At 40.1% G+C, this 27,106-nt stretch overlaps 2 protein-coding genes across 2 annotated transcripts in view; both read left to right on the forward strand.

The window, feature by feature from the left end:
• LOC140717223 (lysine-specific demethylase 9-like) overlaps positions 1–7,347 on the forward strand; it is a 79,930-nt gene extending 72,583 nt beyond the window's left edge. Inside the window, exon 7 of the mRNA XM_073030551.1 lies at positions 354–7,347. Coding sequence (XP_072886652.1) covers positions 354–716 — 363 coding nt within the window. The 3' untranslated portion in view covers positions 717–7,347. The remainder of the gene's footprint in view (positions 1–353) is intronic.
• An 8,716-nt stretch (positions 7,348–16,063) lies between these two features.
• phtf1 (putative homeodomain transcription factor 1) overlaps positions 16,064–27,106 on the forward strand; it is a 32,785-nt gene continuing 21,742 nt past the window's right edge. The window contains exons 1-7 of the mRNA XM_073030557.1: positions 16,064–16,176; positions 16,838–16,898; positions 19,156–19,212; positions 21,737–21,806; positions 22,201–22,359; positions 22,460–22,616; positions 25,870–25,942. Coding sequence (XP_072886658.1) covers positions 16,854–16,898; positions 19,156–19,212; positions 21,737–21,806; positions 22,201–22,359; positions 22,460–22,616; positions 25,870–25,942 — 561 coding nt within the window. The 5' untranslated portion in view covers positions 16,064–16,176; positions 16,838–16,853. The remainder of the gene's footprint in view (positions 16,177–16,837; positions 16,899–19,155; positions 19,213–21,736; positions 21,807–22,200; positions 22,360–22,459; positions 22,617–25,869; positions 25,943–27,106) is intronic.

Raw genomic sequence — 27,106 nt, forward strand, 5'->3', positions numbered from 1 at the left:
AGACATACCGGTTAGTAGGTTAATTGGTCATTATAAATTGTCCGTTGATTAGGCTAAGGATAAAAAGGTGGGTTGCTTAGCAGTGCAGTTCATTGGGCCTGTTCTGTGCTGTATCTCTAAATGAATAAAAAGATGAATACTGTGCATGCATTTCTAAATGCAAGTAAATCCTATCTATAAGGATCTTCCTGCCACTGACATGTTTACTAGGTAAAGTATAATGGTGGTTTGTTGAGGAATAGCATCGAACTATTGGAATAGGTTGTGAACTATCTTTGCTTCAGTGATTTCTGCGTCAGTGTCATTTACTGCAAGGACGGTATACCATTCTAGTTTCCCTTTTCTTTTCACAGTGCGTGCAATGGGTGGATGAAGCAAAACTCAATCAATTACGGAGGGAGGGCATCCGCTACTCCAGAATCCAGCTCTCGGACAACGACATATACTTTATTCCTCGAAATGTCATTCACCAGTTCAAAACTGTGTCTGCTGTTTGTAGCTTAGCATGGCACATACGCCTGAAGAAATACCACCAGGAGGAGACAGAAACAAAACCAAACACAGACTCTGACATCGCCACTAAAGAAATTAAGACAGAAACTGATGTAAGCTGTTCAGATGATATGGCAGTGGAACCTGAAGTCCAGGCTAAGCTGCCTGTAATACAGGAAGATCACAGTAATCAATCCCAAGATCAGCAAAGTTTTCCACAATAACGTGTGTATATACTCAACTTTTTAAATAAATATTTTTTCTTTCTTTTTAAACAGGGATGTGAAGTTTTAGTTTTATAAGTTGGCTGGGATTCAAATTTTAGTGAAGAAATCGTGCCGTTCTTAAAGTGTGTTCCTTGAATTGCGGTGACGTTAAAATGCACTCAGCAAGTGAAGGCCAGCCCTGTTTACACAGATGTTCAGGCCACTCGTGGTCAGAATTTTGACCTCTTTAATCTGATTCTGGCTAATGTCCTGAAAAGGCCTTGTCGAACCTGCACTTCATTTCCAAGTGCATAATGTAGCAGGAGTGCCACCAGCACTATAAACCAAACAAAATTAAAGTGTTCTACTCTGTATCTTCACAATAGACTGTTTTTAATGAAGACTTGCCACTATTTTGCTGTTTCATATTTTACTTGCATGATTGTAAATTTACCTATTGACAAAACACATTATGAGGATGTGCAGGAATAGATCTTTAGAATATCTGAACAATGCTCACTGTGGTCCAGTTTCTTCAGTGCTCACTTATTTCCTTGAGGATACAGTATCTTTGCCCACTCTGAGTCTCTACATTATTTCTGTTTTACAGCAGAATGATTAACCCTTTTCTGCCTCTTGAACTGACCTAGCTGGCCAGTGAGCTTATCCAGTTAAGATACGATGTTTGGTTATGACATTAGATGTCAGGCTTGTCAGAATCTCCCCACATTGAGAAAATGAATAAAATTCATTCCCCATTGGGTAGGAACAGTGCCACAAAAATGAACAGTCATCTCAACTACTGTACTTTAGACCAGTATTTAAACTCCATGTAAGACTAACCCAACCTTAATTACTTATTTTGATTCAGCTTCCATATACTAGACTCCTTTTGCATGTATTTATCAAAGTGCATGTCTACCGTCTGCCTCTAATTTTCTATTGGAGTTCATCTCTGCAAGTTTAAAGACATCCCCATGATCTTGGAATATTTTAAGGAGTTTTAAGTAATGTTTGAGGACAGCACGTACATGCTGAGGTTTCCTCCAGCCTTGAATACTGAAGTTGTTGCAATTTAACCTTGTCCCTCATCCCTATTGAAAATCATTGCTGATGTTCATGAGTGGCTTTTTCATGATTACTGAGATGCCTGTTTCACTAATGGCTTAAGTCTGGGTCAGTGTCACCCCTGGGCTGTGAAGCTGGCTGCTTCTGAGCTTCCTATTGTTAAACTGCTTATGCAGAGTTCCTTTCATCTCTGGACTGTGGAGTGGAGATTATTGCCACAACCTTTCAGCTGAAGGCATTCACTTCTGAATTACTTTGTGAAATAAACATGACAAAATATCAATAAGATTGCTTGGGAAAGAAGAAAAATGGATTTTTATTGCCCGTTTCTCTTGAACTATTACTCATTTGTCATGGTTAGGATTGCAGTAGGTCTTGATTAGACTTTTGAAAATTTGCCTCTTCCCTAAAAGTGTTCAGGAACGTATTCCATCCCTGGAAATTTCTTGTTGAAAGATTAAATGGGGAAAGAATTAAATCTGTGGTGAGGAGACCTTAAGTCATTTGGGTTAGATAACTTTAGAATGGGGTGGAAGTCCTTTCTCATTCATAAAATTATGAACTTGTACTTCATGGCAACTATCAATATATTAAGATTTCTGATACTGAAGAACTTAAGGGCATAATGTTAATGCAACCTACATCTGTCCAAGTATGTAGCCATATCTCTCATTCTGCCATTCCTGGGCAAGGTAGTTGCTCTCATTCATTAGACAACCTCAATTAATTTTATGTGTCTTTTATAATTTTGTTTTTATCAATGCTGTGATTAGAACTTCCTTAAACTTCCATCCTCTGCTCCTTTCCACATTTGTTTCCCATTGTTGCAGACCCAATGTACTTTGGAACAAGGCCATTGAAGCCTTGTAGCAGAATGTGCTTCAAACAGAGAGGAGCAACCCCAAACTCCCAAGAAAGCTGTAAAGGCTCGGAGATGTTTCTTGAATATTTTTGGTTGATAGATTTCCATGCCTAGCAAAGGTTTATGGAACCTAGGCAGATCTTAAAAAAACAATCTAAATCAATTGTAATCATATCGAACAGCAGAAAAGGCTTTAAAGATCAAATAGTCCAAATCCTTTTATTTCCTTCTCGAGCTTGCTCTTTTCCAGGCCTCGGAACAGAGGGATCATGAAATCATGACTAGTTCACATTTTACTCTGTTGCAAGTTGTGTGATGCATTGCTGAAGAAGTTGCTGGCTAATTACAGCAATAATTATTAATCTGCAGCAAGCTGCATTAAGATGCAAGAAAAGACCCTCTCATTGGTGGAAAACTTATGGAACCATATCACATTGAAATTTTAATACTGCTTACTCGATCTCAACTCAATTTTAAATTACCAGTCTGTTAGCTATTTTTACATTACAATTAGCTTACCTTTAATTCAATACCCATAACCTGGAAGATAATGACTTCCTTGAAATCAAAAATTCATTCTTGTTGCACTTTATATAGTTTCATTTTTCTTTTGAAGTAATTTGACAGCTAAATGGACTGAGTTTTACAGTGTGTTGAAACTGTCCTAAGATGCAATGACCATTTTTACGCACAGGTCAACAGTAACGTTAGGCATATGAGCACACACTGGATGTGTAAGGAAAAAGTCCTTACAGCATTTCATTCTCTGCACAGACTGCCCATCTCTTATAAGTGCAAATCTGTTCTGCAGCGAAGTTTCATTTTGGTTAATTAATAGAATTTTTTCAGGGATCTAGTTTAATATCCACTCAAAATTGGAAGAAAATCTGCAGGAAAAGTTATTTCCTGAGGTTGTTGATGGAAGCACCCAACAACAAATTGCATAAAGTTAATTTTTAATACAAAACATTGTGATTGGTATGCACTGCCAGCTGGTGATCCAGTTCAGCCATTCCTACTAATCACCCACACTTGCTTTCAAAATTAAATTGGACAATTACTTGGAAGGGAATAAAATTCCCAGACTTGTTCTTCCTGTATGCCAGGAAAGATGTAAATGGGCTAATGGTGGCCAACTATGCTATTAGGATTCTAATACAAGCTTGTCTTTTCAACCTTGTCTTAGTTTCTTCTGTTGATCTGCATGTTGTTATGTACTTTCTAGGCTCCAGGAGCAATTAGACTGGAATCGAGAAGGCAGTCAAATGCAGAATAGATTACTTGGTACAGTGAGCTTAGAAAATGCTTTGATTTCAGAAAGGTATTGCCTAAATTGAGTTTTGTTGTATCCCAAGTATAGTCTCAATATGATGGAAATTTGAGTAGTTCTGTATTTTAAAATGACCTGACAATGCCAATTTGCAGTGGCACCTTGTAGCATTTGGACTGAATTGAGGACTAGCTTGCATAATCTTCCATTTAGATGACTGAGGGATAATCTAATCAGGCTGCTTAACATTATGAATAGATTCAAAATGTCAAAGGAACTTTAAACAAATCAACAGAGCATCGACAAATCTTCCCACACCTAGCTGATGCTGCTTAACATATTGAGTTCCTCCAAAGATTGCTTTTTTTGTAGCAAAGAAGCTTTCAATTGGTTTGGAATTCAGTGCAAGGGATGTGATTTTAGAACACTTCTCCTCATAACAGGCGATAAACGTTTGCAATTTCTCTTTGCAAGCGCAGAACACACTATAGGTGTGGATGCTAAGAGGTCCAGTTAAATTCTTGGATTGAGATGGTTCACTATAAAGGAGATGATTCGGAGATCAGCTTGATATTGCAGTTATGATGGACTGAGTGACCATTGACTCGGGTATGAAAATAATTTAATATTTTCGAAAGTCCCGTTGTTCTGAAACCCATTAGCTTTTGAGAAAAATGGGAAAGATTTTGCATGTCTCATTTAACACTCTTGATGTGAATTTCTTTCAACCAATTCAAACCAATCTGCTTTCTCTTGAGACAATGCCAGTTTTTGTGCACAGCTTGAAACTGGCTACATGCCCTCTGCACTGGAAACTCAGTGGAACCACTTTGATATATGCAATGCATACCATCATATAACTCCACATGCTCTGCCTTGGTTTGCCCTTCCTGACAATCCATTGCATGATTTCTCTCTTGAAATTATAGGTACAAAATCAGGACATTCAGACTCTTGTATCTTTACCAGCCTGCAGGCTAAGGACTACCCAACTGAAGTACCTTGCACATTTTGTCCCATCTCTACATGATGGACATGTTGAATGCCAGTGAAACCGCTGCCTGGATTGTTGTCTTTCACCTATAGATTTGTCCAGTTCCTTAACTCCAAGTTGTCAATCTAAATTGGAAGCAATAAATAGCTATCTCTCCTGGATTCCCCATTCCGTTTCCATTCCAACATCAATTTTCTAAATAGCAAACATCTAGCTTTCTTCTGCCAATTCTACATCTCTTCCTGTTCCAGTAATATGACAATATGCTTAATATTGAGATATCTACAAAATCAGAATATATGTTAAAATCTGATTTTAAAAAAACTATAATGTAATGTGCAATCAAATGATGTAATCTGTGTAAACAGGGTTCTTGAGCAACAAGCACTTGCTAACATGGTGGACAACCTTTATATTAAAAATAATTTTATCCTCCAAACACTTAGATTGAAGGGGAGGGGGGTGGGGTAAGAATTCCAGAAACTCATTCTCTGCTTTTTAATGAGAGGAGCTGTATTTGTTGTCTTGTCCTGAGATTTTTAGAGCTTAAAATTTGGTTGTTCAGAGTAAAACTTGCTTCCCAGGCACTTGTATTTTTTATTCACTTTAGTGTATTTGTAATTTTTTATCCATTTATAAATGTAAGCTGTTTTCAAAAGAAATATGACTCCTTTAAGATATTGTAATATTGTACCTAGCAGGATAATTCCTTCAGGTTTATCTTACTTTACCAATAGTCAGCATTATTGAAATGCCTCAGTGTATCTAGCGGTAATTTATGAAGACATTTACTTTATTTTTGAACATTTCTATCAGTGTAGCAGAGTTAATGCCCAGAAGGGTATTGTATTTTTGTATTTCTGTTAAGTATATTTACATTAATGTAAACTTTTCAGCTGATCTGCATGCATTATTGATATCATTGGCTTACAAATCTTCAGAATACTGTAATATGGTGCCACACTGCAAGTGGGCATGTCTGTTCTTGAGATCATTACACAATCAAGCTGCAAGTATCTCCATCCATTCTTAGAGTGCATAAGATCATTTTTGAAGTTGACCCATTGACGAGCTTTGTGCCTGCCCATTCTGGGAGGTCATTGGACTGTCAGATTGAGTACATCTCTCATTTTAGACATCTGCTTCAGAGGGAGGGTGGTGTAAAATAGATCATAGTGAATTGATTGCTGGCTACACAGATCGTCATTGACTTCAAATCTGTCACCTACCATATCTTCCCACTCACCAAGTAAAATATTTTGCTTTGTGTCCTTTCTTCTGCACTACAAGAATACCGACTGCCATCCAGGGTCAGAGGTGTTAACAGAGCTGAAGGGTTGCTGTTAATCAGGCTTTGTTTGAAAATTTTCAAGACTGCAAAAATGTTGGTGTCACCCAACATTGGATATGAGATTGCAAGTCAACTGATGGGATCTTTCCATTAGTGCTGTTCCTTCAGTAGTTATGTGGCAGGGCATTCCACATTCTCACCATTTTTGTAGTTGAGGGATTTGTCCTGAATTTCATTTGGAGTTATAGTGAATAACCTGTTTGAGCCCTGTTTTTGTTTTTAAACATTCTACCCCTACCTGGAAACATCTTCAATATATCTGCATTTCTTAATCAAGGAATATTACAGCTCTGGAGTTGTACAGCTGGTCAGTGATAGTAGTCTGAATAGAGGGATGGTGACAAGAAGAGGCATCAAAAAGCTTTCTGGGGTTTTGGTGTCAAGTGCGAGTTACTGGAAAATGTGCTCTCCACAAGTCAACCTACAGTCATGAAGACATAATGGCTTTTTGGTCTAATCTTCTGGAAAGTGGAAGAGAACCAAAAGAACATTTGTGATCTCTTGGAATAAATAGAATAGAAAAGGCTTTTCTTTTGATGCAACAGTAGACTTGCATCCTCAGGAGTGCACCACTCTTAACGGATTTCCTTTCCACATGCCCGGTACAATTCAAAACTAAAGGGATAAGTGCAGTATGTGTTAGTTTGTTGATGGACACTTGACTATTTTGGACAGACAGCCAATTCCACTGTCAATGCAAAGTACTGTTCCACAGCCGTGTGTGAATCTGTAAAACCAGTGGTCCACGGAGGAAATTGTTCATGAGAACCTCACTTGCAAATAAAATTTCAGAATGGCATTTGCTTGGGAAGTAAGCTTTGCTTTGCTTGGCCTTAGTTCCATCACAACCCCTATAAATTCTTGTCTCACCAGAGGGTGTAATAACTTTTTAATGAAGCGGAGTGTGAGCAGATGGTACATTTTAAGATAAATAAATCTCTACGTGATATTAACCTTTTGCTCAGTGAATTTCTTTAGTTCACTATATGAAGCATGTTTTAACCTTTTAAAATGTTGCTTTGTAAGATTTTAAATTTGAGCGTGCAGATGGAATACATAGAAAATTTCTTTGAAGTATTTTTTTAAATAAACTGGAAAAAGTTCTGAAGTTGTCTTTTTTTATTGGTGTTATTTTAATGAAGGAAAGTGTAATTTTCTGTAACCTAAAAAATACTGCACACAAACAGGACATTTAATCCAACTAGTCTGTAAATGTTCTTAAGAGTTGAGCCAACTATACTGCTTAATTTTATCAGAATATCGTAGCATTCCTTTTTCCCTCATGCAATTATTAGCTTATTTGTAAATACAGTTGGCCCTCCTTATCCGCAAATTCCGTATGCGCAAATTCAACCAACCGCGAATTGCAAAAACCCGGAAGTGCTCTTCCAGCACTTGTTGTTCGAGCATGTACAGACTTTTTTTTCTTGTCATTATTCCTTAAACAATGCAGTATAACAACTATTTTACATAGCATTTACATTGTATTAGGTATTATAAGTAATCTAGAGATGATTTAAAGTATACGGGAGATGTGATGGATCGGGATCAGGAAAAAATCGGAAGTTCTCTTATTCAGTAAGTCGGAACAGGTACATCCAGTATTATTTAGCGTCAGTTAGTCAAATGTTTGTCTTAGTATATAGTATATATTTTACCTTTCTATGCATATAAAACACTTAAGAACGTATGTTTCAGCGCCGGGCTCGGGAACTTCTTCCCGAGTTCGATCCAGTAACAGACTGCTATCAAGTGCGCTCTCCACCATGCCGGGTTGATGTGAGGATCAAAAACCCAAAACCCAATAATTAAATCACTGTGTTGCTTAGTAATGTAACTTTCATCAGGGCACAGCCTTTCTCACCTTATCCATTAAAGTTGTTCCGATCATTGACCGACTAGCCTAACGCATTTCTAATGATCGATGGCGTTTCACCTCTTTCCAATCGCTTTATTATTTCCACTTTATTTTCAATCGCAATCGTGATTATTTTCGTGAACAGAAACACTGCGGATTCAGATCTCTGCCGCTGGGTCCTAATGTCCAACGCACTGAGACAGGTTGAATAAGGGACTTGAGCATCCGCGAATTTTGGTATCCGCGAGGGGTCCCAGAACCAATCCCTCGCAGATAAGGAGGGCCGACTGTACATCAAGTAGTGGTTCTGTGCAACAACTGCCAGAGGAGATGGTAGAGATGGATGCAATTACAATGTTTAAAGACAGTGGGACAGATATGTAGGAAAGGTTTAGAGGGATGTTGCTCGGATGCCAGCAAATAGATGGGCATCATGGTTGGCATGAAGAACCTGTTATTCTCACATCCCTCCTAATTACCCTGAGATGATGGGTTGCACATTTTCATTCTTTTAATATGACTCCTCCACCAGTGACTCAGACTACATTCCAGATCATAGAATATTGTACACAGGCTACTTACTTACTTCATCAAACCTGTTATTTCTTTAATCCAGTTAGTCCTGCTTCACACTTTTTCCAGGTAAACCCAAAAAGGGTTTCTTTAAGAATTTAACCAAGTCTCTCTTTAAGGCTCTCACTGATTTCTCTGTCCGCTACCCCTTATACCATACCTTTGAAAAGGTATTCAATCAGAACCACATTTATTATCACTGTTTTATGATGTGTTTCATGGCAGCAGTACAGACACACAATTTCTATAAACTACAAAATAAATGTATTCTGTTTTAAAGTTTTCACTTACATTGTCTGTTACTTTTGCCCATGTCCAATTTCCATGCCTTCTGGTGTCAACCTTCAGTCACTGGAAACTGAACCCACTGGGATTTGAAGTAGATGACGCAATCAATGAGCCACTTTCACATTCCGTCCAAAGCTTCTGCAATATTCCTAATATCAAGTACAGGACACCAGTTCAGTTGAACAAACTTTTTAAATATAGATTTAGCAAAGCATTATGTTCCTAATTATGAAGCCCGGGAACTGGTTTATTTAAGTTGTCTTGTGCAAAATAATAGAAACCTAGTTTCTGTTCTTGAACCCTATTTAAAATTGTATCATCTAGCATATGCTGACTTTTCTCAATGTGCCAGAAGTTATCAGGTCACACTTAATCTGCATTGAATTTCATCTGCTTTGTAATTGTCTATTTCAACAGTCTATCTATGTCTATGCTCATGTCTTTTAGTCTTGTGATATCAGCACTGTTTACTGCACTTGGGATGTTCTGTGTAAAATGTAAATTTCAAAATAGTGCCCTGCAAAATATTATCATTGCTGGATTTATACATGCTGTGCAACTGGGAGTTGGAAAAATTGTTATATAGTCTTCTTGTAGTGTGCCGTAGATGTAGTAATCCGGTAAAGTCCGTAAGTGTAGTTATTCAGTATATTGCAACTGGATATGCTGGGGAAATAAAGGGTGATAGATTTGATTTTAGATAGTGCTATCTGGCATCTCCAGTGTTTTGATGCTGTTGGCGTAAAACAAGTAACTATGGAATGGAGTGTCAAACAAGAGAAAATCTGCAGATGCTGGAAATCTGAGCAACACACACAAATGCTGGAGGAACTCAGCATCTAGGAAAAGACATTTTGAGCCAAAACCCTTTGGCAGGATGGAAGAACATGAAGTGGAATGACATTTTTGTAAGCAATTAGGGTTAGTTTCCTGGTAGACAATCTAAGCGAAAAGATAATTAATACATTTCAAAGGCATAAGGTATTAATACAGGCAAATAGCATTAGGGTAGGGCATAAAAGCTGGCATGGACTTGATAGGCCAACATCCCAATTCTGTACTATAAGACTGTTTCTGTGACAGGTTGCTGGTTTCCTGCCTTTATCTGTATGTATCCCTTCCCCTCCCACTCTCAACTTGCACTCCATTCTTTCTGCTCTTCCTTGCTATATCCCTCATCCATACACTACAGACCTCTCTGCATCTACACTCCCACTCTTCGTGTATTTTCAACTACTTCTTCCCACCCCATTTCAAACAACTTTGCTGTACTAGTAGGTGCTTAGAATCCTTCGCATCTACAGAAACCCTTAGAATCATCAAAGATCATTTACAGTTACATAACTTGCATTTAACAAAGAACAACGTGCCTTTCATATTCTTTTAGGATACATCAAATGACTTTATAGCCAAGGGAGCACTTTTGAAATGTAGTTACTCTTATAAAGTACTGAAATATACCCTATCTTAACCATTGACTATTGTCCCATACACCCTGGTGATTACCCCAGCTGCAATTTTCATAATGATGCTTAATACTAATTACCTAATTAACTTAATTTTTAAGCACCAAATTCAAGATGCAGAATTTAATTTTAATGACCTGATTTAAATTCTTACCTGTGTGTGTCTGCTTAAATTCAGTCAATGGAACCTTCTGAGTTTAGTATTATCTGCTCAGCCTATCTCATATGCCTGAGGCTTCATTGAGAACTGAACAGAGAGAAAATGAGCAATTAACTAATTGACATCAAGATGAATATAAAGCGAGATGTGACTATGTCTTCTGACTGCGATGTAATTGGATTTATGGACAATTGGTGACCATAAATCTAGATTACATTCCCAGTGTGTGCAATAGTTCAGCAGTTGATATTGAAATAAGGACACAAGTAAATGGATTGCCTGATGCAAGCACTGGAAAGCAGCAGGCATCTGCAATTGTGCACAAAACATTTCCCAAGAATTAATGATTGAAGCTGATCTCAGCACCCTGCTTCATATTGGCATCAAAATTATATTAAATGTGTATCAAATGGTTGGACCACAGTTGGAACACTCGGCACTGTTCTGTTTGCAGTTTCATTTTTTTAAAAATACAGAGACACTTGAGGATGCAAAAATTATCCTACCAGTACTGCAAGGTTACACTTAACAGGAAAGGACAAATGGCTGTGTGTCTCTCTTGCAAAACAAATGCAGAGAAGTGACTTGATGATGAGTTTTTGCATTAATCTGGAGGGGATAAAATTTCCACTTATGAGGAAGGGCATATTCAAGATGGATGCCAAGGAATTAAACATGGAATCCAAAAGAAAAATGTCCATCTCAGAACGAGAATGTGGTAGTTGTGTGCCTTGTAGGGCCCAACTGGGTGCACCAAAGAGAAAACTGGAAATCTGTAATAAAAACAGGAGCTGCTGGAAATGTTTAGCAGCATCTGTGGGAAGAGAAAGAGTTAACATATCAGGATGAAGAACCTTAATCAGATCTCAGGGATTGCTAGACTGGCATGCAAGAGGAAGATTGTCCCAATACATAAGTGATGAAGGATGAGAGGCACAAATAGAGAATAATTAATGGCTTGGGCTGGTTGGGCAGTACAATATATTCTGATTTAATTTTTCTCATTACCTAATGCGTCTTTTGGATTGCATGTAGAGTCCAAAGACATCTTGCGGCTGTTTAATAATAACCACCTATGGAAATCACACTTCACCAGAACCCCTCTTTGTCTGCCTGGAAGAGAGATTAGATCAAGCTGCTCACTGTTGTATCCTGAAATCTGAGCTGAGAGAAGCTATATAACATGGAAAAATGCCAAATGTGTCTCAATAGCTGGCATTCTCTGAGAGAGAAGGTTGTGAATACAAGTTCCATACTAGAAACTTAATCATTTAAGTTGATGCATTTTCTGTGATACTGAAGGAATGGTGTGCTGTTAGAGGTAGATCTTTCTAAAGAGAGCTTAAACCAGGGTCTCATCTTCCTTCAGGTAGACATGAAATTCTGTGGCAATAGTTCAAAGAATCAATTAGTTTTATCCAGTCTTGTGTAGACAGCACTGTCGATAGCTATGGTGTGATATTGATCAACTGGAAAGCAATGACAGATGGAATTTAATCCCGGCAAGCAAAAAGTAATGCACTTTGGAAGGTTGTGAGGGTAGGATATAAACAAGTAGTAGGGCCCCAGAGATTGTTGATGAACACAAGACCTTGGAATAAAAGCCGACAGATCCCTGAAAGCACATATTGAGAGGGTGATGAATAAGGCTTACAGTATGTTTGCTTTCATCAGTGATGCAAAGAATATCATGTTACAATTTTATTAAACATTGACTGGGTCTCACAGGGGTGTGACTATACTGGAAAAGGTGCAAGGGCAAGGATGTAGCCTGGATTGGAGCATTTCAGTTATAAGGAGAAATTGGAAAGGCCATGTCTGTAAACCCTGGAGTGGGCAAAGCTGAGGAGTGATCTGATGGAAGTGTACAAATTATGAGGCTGCTAAGGGTAGATAAGTGAGATCTGTTTCCTATGGTGGAGGCATTTAGAACCAGTGTTTGTGAGAAGTAAAACGTTTAGAAAGACGTCCTAATGGCCATTGCAGAGAGTGGCTGTGCCCTGTTCTATCTACAGAATGAACTGCAGTAATTCTCTATCAGTGCTTCCCAAACCTGTGATAGCTATCGCTTGGAAGGATAGTGTTGGTAGGTACATGTCATCATCTTTCAAGCTTCTGTTGGTTGCCAGTCCCTCATCTGTGCTGGTCAAAATCCTGGAAATCTTCCCAATGACTTTGTACAGTACCTTCGCTCTGTGGATGCAGTCAGTCCAAAAGTAACGCGCCACCGCTGCCTCAGGGCAAGGGGATGCATAATGAATGGCAACCTTACCAGAAATCCTTGGGCATGAGTAAATAAAAAAAAGAATAAATAAAAGGCTAAGTTAATCAAGGCAGATAGACTAAAATCCCCTTCTACATTATTTCATTCCTGTTTCTCGCTGTATGAACATTTGCTAATTGACAATTTCAAACAGAGGGTTAGTTTCTTTATCTAACTTCATCTCCAATTATTTTCCAAAACAACACCATCCTATTTACTCTAGCTGAACAGTGCATCACTGACTAATTGATGAGTCCACTCATTCATGTTTCATTCCTAGTATCAGTAGCATAGCTCAATTGTTATTCAGTGGTTAGTGAATGTGTTTGGTGAGTTAATACTTGGATTTTGATCTCTATCTTCCAGATAACCTTCAGATCCTGTAACATTTCTTACAGAAATGTAAGGTAAAGCCTTTCTCTGTCCTCTGTTCAGGTACCATTGTGTTGCGAAGTTTGATTCAAGCATATACACAGTGCAGAGGAGAAAATTGTACATATATAAAATCTGCTTAAGAGGAGACAATGAATATCTTGCATATGGCCATACTCTGAGAATTATGAAAACTTATGGAAACTTGGAGGGTAAAGAGAACAATTACATATCTCTAGCAGAAAATAAAAGCGAATTGGAAAAGATTCTACATGTACACTCAGTGGCCGCTTTATTAGATACCTCCTGTACCTAATAAAAGGGGCCATTGAGAGTGTGTGTTTGTGGTCTTCTGCTGCTGTAGCCCATCCACTTCAAGGTTCAATGCATTGTGCCTTCGTTGCTCTTCTGCACACCACTGTTCTGATGCACGGTTATTTGAGTTACTGGCACCTTCCTGTTGGCTTGAACCAGCCTAGCCATTCTACTCTGAGCTCCCTCATTAACAAGGCTTCTTCGTACACAGAACTGCCATTCACTGGATGTGTTTGTTTTTCACACCAATCTCTGTAAACTCAAGAGATTGTGTTGTGTGAAAATCCCAGAAAATCATCGTTTTTTTGAGATACCCAAACCACCCCATCTGGCATCAACCATCATTCCACGGTTAAAGTCACTTAGATCACATTTCTTCCCCATTTTTATATTTGATTTGAACAACAGCTGAACCACTTGACAAAGTCTGCATGCTTTTATGCATTGAGTTGCTGCCACATGATTGGCTGGCTAGATATTCACATTTAAAAACAAGAATACAGGTGTACCCAATAAAGTGGCAACTGAGTGTATCTCTGGTAGATAAAATAAAAGAATCATAAAAAGATCCTATATATTTAAAATAATAGGTCAATAGAGTAGGCTCCCCTTAAAGATCAGTGTTTTAATCTACCTTGATCAATGGGGAATGAGCAAGGTCTCAAATGTATTCTTATCTTATTTACTATAGCTTGGTAGCTTATGAATTCCGGGGAGGGAACACTGATATCCTGGAGCATATCAACATTATGAAGGAGGACTTGTGGGAGGTCCTACAAAAGAAAAGGTGGACAGATGTATCTTAGCATGTTATGGAAAGCAAGGGAAAAGAGTGTTGAGATATTGGAAGAGATTTTTCTACTAAAGGCCTGTGAGCCTTGTATCAGTGGTGGGAAGGTCATTGCAAGGATTCTGAGAGACAGGGTTTCTTTGCATATGGAAAGGACTGGTTAAGGAGGGTCAGTATGGCTTTCAGCTTGGAAAATCAAGTATCATGAATCTGAGTTATTTGAAAAGGTGATCGAGGAGATTGACATGGGTAGAGTAGAAGACATTGTCTATGTGATCTTTAACAATTTTTCACCTCATGGTTGGAGCACAGGGGATCCAGTTGGATACACAATTAGCTAGGAGGTAGGAGGCAACATATGCTCCTTGAGGGTTATTTTTCATTTTGGAGGTATATGAGCAGTGGTATGCTATAGAGAACGATGCTGGGCCCTCTACTGATTTGAATGAGAATGTACAGTAGATGGCATGATAAGTAAATTTCGGATGACACAAAACTGGCAGGTATAATGAGCAATGAAGAAAGTTTTCTAAGGTTGCAACAGAATCTGGGTCAACTGGTTAATTAGTTAAGATAATGGCAGATGGAATTTAACTTAGACAAATGTTAAGTGATACGTTTTGGGAAGTTAAACCAGGACAGGAGGTGGACAGATCATGGCTGGGCCCTGGAGTGTGTTACTGATTAGATGTAAGTATCATTAGGATACAAGTACATGGTTCCCCAAAAGATACAACATAAGTAGACATGGCTGGATGAAGACGTGCTTGCCTCTCAAGTCAAGTCACTTTTTATTGTCATTTCGACCATAACTGCTGGTACAGTACATAGTAAAAACGAGACAGCGTTTTTCAGGACCATGGTGTTACATGACACAGTACAAAAACTAGACTGAACAACGTAAAAAAACAACACAGAAAAAAACTACACTAGACTACAGACCTACCCAGGACTGCATAAAGTGCACAAGACAGTGTTGGCCACTGTTTTGGCCAAAGCATTGAGTGCTAGGATGTCATTGTCCAAAACATTGGTTGAGCCACAAATGGAGCTTAAAATGTGGTTCTAGTTGCCACACTACAGGAATGATGTGATTAAGTTACAGTGGGTACAGCAAAGATTCACATGAATTGGAAATTTTGAGTTATAAGGAGAGCTTGGATAAGTCGGGTCAACTTCCCCTGGAGCAAATAAGGCTGAAAGATGAAACAATAGTGGTATATAAAATCATGAGAGAAAAAGAAAATAGATAGCCAGTGTATTTTTCCAATGCTAGGGTGCCCAGAACTAGAGGCTATGGGTATCAGGTGACAGTTAAGGAGGTTTTTTCTCTCACAAATAATAGCTGTTATCTGGAGCAAACAGACGAGGTGGTGGAGGCAGGAAGAGTAATAATGATTGAGGCAATTGCACCGACATTTGAATAATCAGGGATATGGATTTAATGCAGACGTCTAGGATTATTATACATGGATATGGTCATCGTAGAGGCGCGGGGCTGAAGGACCTGTTTCTTTGCTACACAGCTCTATGACTATAAAATCAGTGGTTTTAGTTGCACGGCCAACTTTGCTTCATAAAGTTGATAAATCTAACGTCACGTTATGAGATTGAAATGATTAAAACAAAACTGGGACCTCAGAGGGCAAATTAATGATTTTCTGCTCCCTCGTGCAGCGAAAGGGGGCGGATGTTTTTAAATATTCGTTCATTACTATTCATGACGCTGCATAAACACTCATCAATATTCATGCCAGGCGGCTGCTTCTTCCTCTCGTGCAGCGGGCTGCATGCACATCGCAGACGTTGGCCGCGGCCCACTGCTTGGTCGTGGGCAGACGGGAGCAGGTGAGACCGGGGTCGGAGCAGGAACGGGAACAGTCTGGGCCGCGGCTCCAGTCGCTACCGGGGTGGGTGGAGGAAGCGAGGGGGAGATGGGGCGGCCCGGCCGGGCTGAAGAGGGGAGGAGGAGGAGATGGTAGAGGGATCCTAGTGAGGAGCGGGGAGGGGATGTTGGAGGGACGCGGGGGGGGGGGGGGGTGTGTGGAGGAGTGTAGGGAAGAGGAGAAGGTAGGGAAGAAGGGAGCGTCTAGAAGTGACGAGAAGGAGGAGGGAGGATCCTGGTCTGTTGGTGGGGCGGGTAGGGGAGGGAATATGGAGGGAGTGTTCAGGCAGGAGGTGGAACAAAGGGGGCTCTGGTTACTGGAATGAAGGTTCTGGTGTTGGGGGGAGGGGAGAAGGGCTCAGAGGGTCAAGCTAAGGAGGAGGGGGAGACAAGGGAGGGAAATCTCTGCTCTGGTAGGGAGATGGAGGAGTAGAATAGGATTCTGTTGAGGGGAGGGTCAGAGGTAAAGGAATGCTGTGGTGCGGAGGAGGAGCTGTTTGTTTTGCTCTTAAATCACGTATGGTTTGTAAGTTTGAGATTATGTTTGATAATTTCATGAATCCCATCAGTAACATGCTGAGACCCAAAACTGAATTCTAGTTTACTTTGTATGTTTCTGATTAGGTAAGATGAACAACAGATGGCCTGGAAAACAACAGACACCATAACTTGGTACCAGAAAAAGGTATGCACACAGTGTGTAAGGACAATGCAAGCCACAAATAGGTTACATAGAAAACCTACAGTATAATACAGGACCTTCGGCCCACAAAGTTGTGCCAAACATGTCCCTACCTTAGAAATTACTAGGCCAACCTAAAGCCCTCTATCTTACTAAGCTCCATGTACCTATTTAAAAACCTCTTAAAAGACCCTATCATATCCGCCACCACCACCACCGTTGCCAGCAGCCCATTCCACACACTCACCACTCTCTGAGTAAAAAACTTACCCCTGACATCTGTGTACCTACTCTCCAGCACCTTAAACCTGTGTCCTCTTGTGGCAACCATTTCAGCCCTGGGGAAAAAGCCTCTGACTATCCACACAATCAATGCCTCTCATCATCTTGTATACCTCTATCAGGTTACCTCTCATCCTTCGCTCCAAGGAGAAAAGGCCGAGTTCACTCATCCTATTCTCATAAGGCATGCTCCCCAATCCAGGCAACATCCTTGTAAATTTCCTCTGCACCCTTTCTATGGCTTCCACATCGTTGCTGTACTGAGGCAACCAGAACTGAGCACAGTACTCCGTGGGATCTGACCAGGGTTCTATATAGCTGCAACATTACCTCTCGGCTCCTAAATTCAATTCCATGATTGATGAAGGCCAATACACCATACGCCTTCTTAACCACAGAGTCAACCTGCTCAGCTGCTTTGAGCATCCTATGGACTCGGACCCCAAGATCCCTCTGATCATCCACACTGCCAAGAGTCTTACCATTAATACTATATTTTGCCATCATATTTGACCTACCAAACTAAACCACTTCACACTTATCTGGGTTGAACTCCATCTGCCACTTCTCAGCCCAGTTTTACATCCTATCAATGTCCTGCTGTAACCTCTGACGGTCCTCCACACTATCCACAGCACCTGCAACCTTTGTGTCATCAGCAAACTTACTAACCCATCCCTTCACTTCCTCATCCAGCTCATTTATAAAGAGCATGAAGAGTAGGGGTCTCAGAACAGATCCCTGAGGCACAGCACTAGTCACCAACCTCCATGCAGAATATGACCCCTCTAGAACCACTCTTTGCCTTCTGTGAGCAAGCCAGTTATGGATCCCTTGCCTCCTTACTTTCTCAATAAGCTTTGCATGGGGTACTTTATTAAATGCCTTGCTGAAATCCATAAACACTACATCTACTGCTCTTTCTTCATCAATGTGTTTAGTCACATCCTCAAAAAAATTCAATCAGGCTCATAAGGCACGACCTGCCCTTTACAAAGCCTTTCTGACTACTCCTAATCATATTATACCTCTCCAAATGTTCATAAATCCTACCTCTCAGGATTCTCCATCAACTTATCAACCACTGAGTTAAGACTCACTGGTCTATAATTTCCTGGGCAATCTCTACTCCCTTTCTTGAATAAACAAACAACATCTGCAACCCTCCAATCCTCGGGAACCTCTCCTGTCCCCACTGATGATGCAAAGATCATCGCCAGAGGCTGAGCAGTCTCCTCCCTTGCCTCCCACAGTAGCCTGGGGTACATTTCTGATAGAATTTACAGTGTGGTATCAACACTTTGCCCCAGCTGGACTAATCCACTCATTATGCTCCTCTTGAGCCTCCTTCATGTTATGTTTATCTTGATTAACCAATTTTTTTGTATTTCTTTGTCTCTCATGTTCTCTGCAGATTTAACTTAAATACATTTATTCTGTCAGCCACTCCATGGTAAAAGGAGCTGGATTAATTCATAACTGTTTTACATTTATTCTCGGTTTCTCCCACAATTTCTACTATTTTGAAGACCTCCATCGAGGGCTGTTTTGGTTTTCTCTATTTTTAGATAAAAGAGTTCCAATCTGCTAACCATTTCCTGATGGTAAGACCCCCTCTGACCAATTCAGTGCAAGATAAGTATAGTCAGAAATGTCTCAGACTGGTTTGTTTTGCAATAATTAATTTCATCGGGTGATGATGGCTGTGTAGCAAGCCCAAAGTGGTTGGTGGTGGTCTTCTGTTTGAATAGTTGAGCAGTATTTCACTTCAGACATAATTCTATCAATGTCACATTTTTTTATCTGAACTTTCTCACAGACTAACAAGCAGACTTGCTTACTCACGTGGACACTTGCTCTCATCTCTATATTTTGAGCTTTTCCTTTGTGAATTGTTTTAGGTGCATAGATGAATATAATGTGGCAGTGAATTGTGGGAGGTTTCCACTAATCCTTCAAGTAATTTGCTGTGTTTCAGATTGGAGCATACGATCAGCAAATCTGGGAAAAGTCCATTGAGCAAACAGAGATTAAGGTGAGAATAACATGTTCTCTTCTTCCTAATCTCTCAAAGCCCTGATGAATTGTAAGTTCAGAATAGATGGCATTCCTGATTGTGACAATGTGGTTTGGGTATTCTTCAAAATCTTTCAACAGAGTGAAGGCAGACAAGGCCAACCTTGTCTATCCATTGGGCAGTAGGAGCTAGTGCCCATTGATGGAGACAGAGGAGACTGCAGATGCTAGAATCTGGAGGGAATCTGGGTCATGCAGCATCATTGGAGGGAAATGGACAGTCAACATTTTGGGTACCCGTAGATCATATATGTCAAACTCAAGGCCCACGGGCCAAATCCAGCCCGCGGTGGAATTATCTTTGGCCCGCGAGATAATATCTAATTACTATTAAAGCTGGCCTCAGTAATCGAAGCGCCTATGGCGTATGATATGGCTAATGCTGAGTTTATTCAGGTACCAGGTTTTCAGGGTTTTTAGTGTTTATTTGGCAGTCTTGCTCGGCAGTCTTCTTCATAAGAAACGGAATTTGTAAAGTGAAACACTTTGTAGTTATAGCAGAGACTGAGACACATGAGAGCAGGCTGAAAAAACGGAGGCAACGAAAGCTGCGTTCGCACGCGTCCGACTGCTCCAGCCCGCATGAAGCTGCATTTTGCTCAATCCGGCCCGTGACCTAAAATGAGTTTGACACCCCTGCCGTAGATCCTGTCAGATCTGCTGAATTCCTCCAGTGCATTGTGTAGTTCCTAATGGTGATTGCAGTGTTCAAAGCAGAGTCAGGTTGGATAATGTTAAGAATTTAGTTGAAGCTGAATGATAATTTGTTCATGGTTGCAGAAACTGTGTCCATAGATTTAAAATAAAAGTTTGAAATAAAATGAGTTACATCAACAATTAGACTTTGATTTGCCAATGGTCATCTACTTGCACTAATTGCGACCTCTCTGGTAAGTGCACACTTGTAGTTTTGCAGATCAGCTGTTCTGATTCTGAATGCAAAGCCTTGCACAAGACTTGCTCAAGGTCTAGGACTTAAGCACTTGCATGCAAATCACAAAATTGATAGCAACTGTGTGGAGAAGTGTCAGCAGTTCTCTGCAGTATCTGGCGAGAATCCTCCTGCTTTCAGCGTATGAGTAACAGATAGCTAATGGGCTGAGAACAAATCAGTTAAGTGTATGCCGTGGACATGGTGTGTATGGTTAAAGTAAGTGTTGTCAACACAGGTTCAAGTATGACCTAATTAAAATACAACATCCTGTTTACATTTGGCCACCTCAGCCTGACCCAGATGATCAGTAAAACCTGTTAGCTTTGAGTTTGCACGTAGTCAACCTGTGTGCCTTGCTGGTTAGTGGTCCAAGATGTTTAGATGGTGGGTCATGATACACAAGTTATCATCTTCTAACCATTGATGTGTCCAGTACATGTGTGGCAGATGGAGGGAATGTCGCTGCACAAGTATAATAGCTTGAGACAAATCTCATTCTCCTTTTACCCCTGTGTACATTGATCTATGTGATGCCAAGTTTGGCAACACAATTTTAACATTCCTCATTTTCTTTTTTTATCTCCTTTAATCACTTGCAGTGCTACGGCCCTCTAAGAGAGAGGTTCCCAACCCTTTGTATGTCTTGACCAATACCATTAAACAAGAGATCAGCAGACTCCAGGTTGGGAACACTTGCTCTAGGATCTATATTGTTCACCCTGATTCCAGATAATGAACAATCCTGATTCTAGTCACTCCACCAATGGTTACTACATCTTTAGGTGTTGAGGCCATGAATTCCCTCATTGTCTCAAAATCTCTCTCCACATTGTTCCTTTAAAGTGGCATCATTGATAACATTATTTTGTCACTCCAAACTTCTCATGTTCCTTGGGTGTACTGCTTTGCATGAAATTCTGCAGCAAGCACTACAAAGAGTGTTCTCCAGTCTGAATTCCATTTGGAGCATAGTGTTTGAAAAGCAAAAGATTGCAGTTGCTGTTACTCTGAAATAAAAACAATCAGCAGGCCAGGGAGGATCTGTAGAGAGACAGCATTGAATTTAACATTTTGGGAGTCAATAACTTTGCACCTCGTGTTATTTCATTGAAGTAAAGATTTATTTGAATTGCAGTTAGTAAACTTAGTTAATCTTTAGCGGGGACTCTTTTGTACATCTGATATTTTTGTGTAATTGTCATTTCGGTTGAAATATACAAAACATATATTTACTGTAATTCTGATTTTTTTCTATTATCATTGCATTGTACTGCTGCTGCAAAATTAACAAATTTCAGGACATATGCCAGTGATAGTAAAAACTGTAAGAATTTATGTTATGGACTGACAGGTATGAGTGAATACTGCAAACAAACTTTAACTGTTGTTTCCTGATTGATTCAGTCTGAGTAGCTGGCAGTCTCCATGTTGGCACGCCAAGGGCTCAGTGTAGTTGCAACATGCAAAGCACAGCCTCCTGCAGTCCTATCGTTATCATAAAAGCAGTTAACCATCTGAAGTTGAATAGAATTGTTTGCTTAATTGCCAGGGCCTGCGAAGTAAACCTAAGAAGACTGGCCGAATAAAGTCTGATCTGATTGATGTTGACCTTGTAAGAGGTGAGACTGGCAAGAATATTTACTATTTTTAAGTCTCTGTCATGAACTAGATAGGCAAATTCAAGTACAACCATGCAGTTGGTGAATTTAAATTTAGCTAATAATATAAGACAGTGGCAATACTGTAAAACAATTGTATTTTCCAAAAAAGTTGACTCAATAATGTTGTTTAATAAAGGAATCTTATCCTCTTCATTTTCCAAACCCATAATTTAATTCTTAACTCTTAGCTGCCCTCTGAAATGGCCCAGTTGTATGCAATGATTTGTAATCCAGCATTTTGAAAGTACCTTTGAAATCAGATTGCCCTTTTGAGGTGTTCTGTTTTTCCATCTGTTGGAATGTTTTCTATTGATCTCTGTAAGAGTTGATACATTCTCTGTTCATTATTTAGGATCAACTTTTGTCAAAGCTAAGCCCGAAAGTCCATGGACTGCTTTAACACGGAAAGGCATAGTACGAGTGTTGTTCTTTCCATTTTTCTGTCATTGGTGGATCCAGGTAACCTCACTGGGCATCTTTGCATGGCTTCTGCTTCTCTACATCTTAGAAGGTAGGTTCTCTGAACATTTTTCAACACATACCCTGTGCAATTTTGTTTACATCTTTGTATAAAGCAGATCATCCATTGTCTATATTTTTTTTATTTCAAGTGCTAGCAATCGGCTTATATTTGCTGGTTCCAGTGTTGTATGTCAGTGAAATTGTCAGCCCAATGGTTCTGATGCTGCTTCTGGGGACGGTTCACTGCCAGATAGTCTCAACCCAGAGGCAGACTCCGTCACCCACAAATGGAGGGAAGCGCAAGAGGTGAGAATTTTGATGACAGTAAACAAATTTGTTTGTCATCAAACTTAATGCATTGGAAAACGAACATACACAGACTGTCCTGTAATGCTCAAATTTAATATATTTAAAACTATTAATATTTACATATTTTTGTCAGTTTCAAGTATAAACGTCAGTATAAGAATTTGGAACTACAATTCTGCATTCCACAGTGCCCAAGGAGCTGTTGGATTGTGTAGCCAGAGAGAGGGTGTTTAAAAGAAGCAAGCAGGATAGTCGGGACATTCTGTTTGCCACAGTTCCCGAGAGAGACATTGGATTGTGCATAATTAGGCATTTGACAAGGGCCAATATAAAGAAGTTAAGTTTAAGCAGAACAGCCATTGTGGGTGTGGGCCAGTATTAGAGTGACCTGTTCAGGCCTTTTCTCATAGAGGCTCTAGCAAGGAGACTTTTGCTACTAAGTAGACTTTTTACTTGTAAGTAGACTTCTCCATTTAATTTTTCTTCCTTTCGTATAGCAGAGTTAGAGCAATAAGGATGCCAGGCAGCATAGTGGAATGCTCCTCTTGCAGGATGTGGGAAGGCAGGGAGAACTCCAGTATCCTTGAGAAGTGCATCCAGCTGCAGCTTCTTTCAGACCATGTTAAGGAATTGGAGTTGGAACTGAGTAAACTCCAGGTGATTTGGGAGTCTGAGGAATTGTTTGACAGGACCTATATTCAGTATATAGAGGCCCAACTAGAGAGAGTGTGATACTAGATCTATTAGGGAATGAGATAGGGCAGATGATGGAAGTTTGTGTAGGGGAACACTTTGCATCTAGTGATCATAATGCCACTAGTTTCAAGCTAACTGTGGAGAAGGCATATCAATGGTTCGGCACAGCCAAGAAGGGCCAAAAGGCCTGTTTCTGTGCTGTAATGTTCTATGGTTCTAAGGATAGGTCTGGTCCTTGGGTTGAGATTCTAAATTGGAGAATGGCTAATTTGGATAGTATCGGAAAGGATCTGACAAGCGTGGATTGGGACGGGTTGTTTTCTGGCAATGGCAAGAAAGGCTCTAAGAATAAGCAAGGAAATTATAGGCCATTGAGCCTGACATCAGTAGTGGGTAATTTGGGAAGTATTCTAAGGGACCGGATATTTAAGTATTTGGATAGACAGTTCTAATCAGGGGTAGTCGACATGGCTTTGTGCCTGGTAGGTCATGTCTGACCAGTCTTGTAGAGTTTTTCAAAAAGATCCCAGGAAAGTTGATGAAGGCAAGGCAGTGCAGGTCTTCTACATGGACATTAGCAAGGCCTTTGACAAGGTCCTGCAAGGGAGTTTGGTCAAGAAGGTTCAGTTGGTTTGCATTCGAGGTGAGTTAGTGAATTAGATTGGATATTGGCTTTGCGGGGGAAGCTAGAGAGTAATAGAAGACGGTTGCTTCTCTGACTGGAGGCTTGTCACTAGTGGTGTGCCTCAGGGATCAATGCTGGATCCGTTGTTGTTTGTCATCTATATCAACAATCTGGATGATAATGTGTTAAACTGGATCAGCAAATATGTGGAAGACATCAAGATTGGGGGTGTAGTGGACAGTAAGGGAGATTATCAAAGCTTGCAGGGGAATCTGGACCAGCTGAAAAAATGGCTGATAGAATTCAATGCAGTCAAGTGTGAGGTGTTGCACTTTGGGAAGGCAAACAAGGGTCGGACTTAATATTGTAAATGGTAGGTCACTGAGCAGTGCAGTAGAACAGAGGAATTTGGGAATACAGATCCATAATTCCTTGAAAATTGTGTTACTGAGTAGATAAGATTGTAAAGAGAGATTTGGCATATTGGCTTTAATAAATCAAATGTATTGAGTACAGTAGATCAGATGTTATATTGAAGTTGTATAAGATATGGCAAGACCTAATTTAGAGTATTGCTTGTAGGTTTGGTTACCTACTTACAGGAAAAATGTCAATAAGATTGAAAGAATGCAGAGAAAATCTACAAGGATATTGCCAGGACCTGAGTTATAGGGAAAGGTTGAATAGAATAGGACTTTATTCGGTAGAGTGTAGAAGAATGAGGGGTATAGATAGGGTAAATGCAAACATTCTTTTCCACTAGGTTGGGTGACACTAAAACTAGAAGTCATAGGTTAAGGGTGAAATGTTTAAGGGGAACCTGAGAGAAACAGTCACTGAGAGGGTGGTGTGAATGTGGAACAAGGTGTCAACAGAAGTCGTGAATGTGGTTTCAGTTTAAACATTTAAGAAAAAATTAGGTAGGTACATAGGTGGGAAGGGTATGGAGGACTGTGGTCCCGATGTAGGTTGACGGTACCAGCCAGATTAATAGTTTGGCATCAACTAGAAGGGCTGAAGGAAAAAGTAGAAGGGATAGCTTTACGATGGAGTCAGAATTGTGATGAGTTCAGTGATCCACACTGTCTAACTTAGACTCTTGCAAAAGCATCGGGATCCTTGGTTTTACAAAACGTATAAGCTGCAAAAGGAAGGAAGTAGTACGAAAACCTTTCTAAATTGATTGCTAGGGCTCAGTGGAAGATTTGTTCAAATCTGAGTGCTAAACTTTAGGAAGCTTTAAAGAAATACCAGGTTGAGGAACTAATAATGTACAGGCCAAAATGTTATCCTTGAAACCAAATAAGTGAAGGAATATTTAATTGAGATGCTCAGATCTTTGATAGAGAAACGGGAGAAACTGTTTCCAGTGGCAGGAGATTGGAAACCAGAAGACTCAATACAGATAATTGGCAAAAGGAGGCTTTTTTTTAAATGGAGTTAAGTTTTAAATTAGTGCATGCTGTATAGAAAATGGATAGAATTTGGCAATGGGAACTTGACCAAATTGGGCTTTTCTTCTTTGCAAATTATAGGGTTGAACAGGGTGTGGGGCTAATTGGATAAGTTGAGAGCTGTAAGAGAAATGGAAGTCCAACAATCCCATTTATCAAAGTTAATGTGGAATAAATTTGACAAGAACGTTTTTCAGGACTAGGTCCAGTACTTGTGATGCATTCTGATCAAGACATCATTCACTTTGAACTCTTTTCTAATCCATTCAGTAATGCATTTCAGTATTCACTTTGCCCTTTTCTTTAAAGAGCTGATAGTTTAGTATGCCGTCTTAAAATAATTAAGACTAGATGTTCATCGTGAGCATTCCTTATCTTAGATCCTAACTATTATGTCCTTTTCCATGGACCTCTGGTACTATTTTATTCCCAAGAATTTGTGAGTTTACTGAAATGTGTTTACTTTTGTCCTCAGAACTACGCAATCAAGGCACTTATCTAGAAAGGTTGGGCGCTGCTCTACGATTCCTGTGTCCAACAATGGGAGAGTAAGTCTATGGTCCATGCCTACCAAGGTTGATCCATAAATTATGAAGACCAACAGGAGCAAGAGGATATTCAGTTAGAAACATAGAAAACCTACAGCACAATACAGGCCCCTCGGCCCACAAAGTTGTGCTGAACATGACCCTACCTTAGAAATTACTAGGCTTACCTATAGCCCTCTATTTTACTAAGCTCCATGTATCCATCTAAACGTCTCTTAAAACACCCTTTCGTATCCGCCTCCACCACCGTTACCGGCAGTCCATTCCACGCACTCACCACTCTCTGAGTAAAAAACTTATCCCTGACGTCTCCTCGGTACCTACTCCCAGAACCTGTGTCCTTTTGTGGCAACCATTTCAGCCCTGGGGAAAAAGCCTCTGACTATCCACACAATCAATGCCTCTCATCATCTTATACACCTCTATCAGGTCACCTCTCATCCTGGGTTGCTCCAAGGAGAAAAGGCCGAGTTCACTCAACCTATTCTCGTAAGGCATGCTCCCCAATCCAGACAACATCCTTGTAAATCTCCTCTGCACCCTTTCTATGACTTCCACATTGTTCCTGTAGTGATGTGACCAGAGCTGAGCACAGTACTCCAAGTGGGGTCTGACCAGGGTCCTATATAGCTGCAACATTACTTCTTGGCTCTTAAATTCAATTCCACAATTGATGAAGGCCAATACACCATATGCCTTTTACAGAGTCAACCTGCATAGCTGCTTTGAGTATCCTATGGACTCGGACCCCAAGATCTCTCTGATCCTCCACGCTGCCAAGAGCCTTACCATTAATACTATATTCTGCAATCATATTTGACCTACCAAAATTAACCACCTCATACTTATCTGGGTTGAACTCCATCTGCCACTTCTCAGCCCAGTTTTGCATCCTATCAATGTCCCGCTGTAACCTCTGACAGCCCTTCACACTATCCACAACACCTCCAACCTTTGTGTTATCAGCAAACTTACTAACCCATCCTTCCACTTCCTCATCTAGGTCATTTATAAAATTCACTAAGAGTAAGGGTTCCAGAACAGATCCCTGAGGTACCCCACTGGTGACCGACCTCCATGCAGTATATGACCCGTCTACAACCACACTTTGCCTTCTGTGGGCAAGCCAGTTCTGGATCCACAAAGCAATGTCCCCTTGGATCC

This window comes from Hemitrygon akajei, chromosome 27 (genome assembly GCF_048418815.1).
Source record: "Hemitrygon akajei chromosome 27, sHemAka1.3, whole genome shotgun sequence".
Lineage (NCBI taxonomy): Eukaryota > Metazoa > Chordata > Chondrichthyes > Myliobatiformes > Dasyatidae > Hemitrygon > Hemitrygon akajei.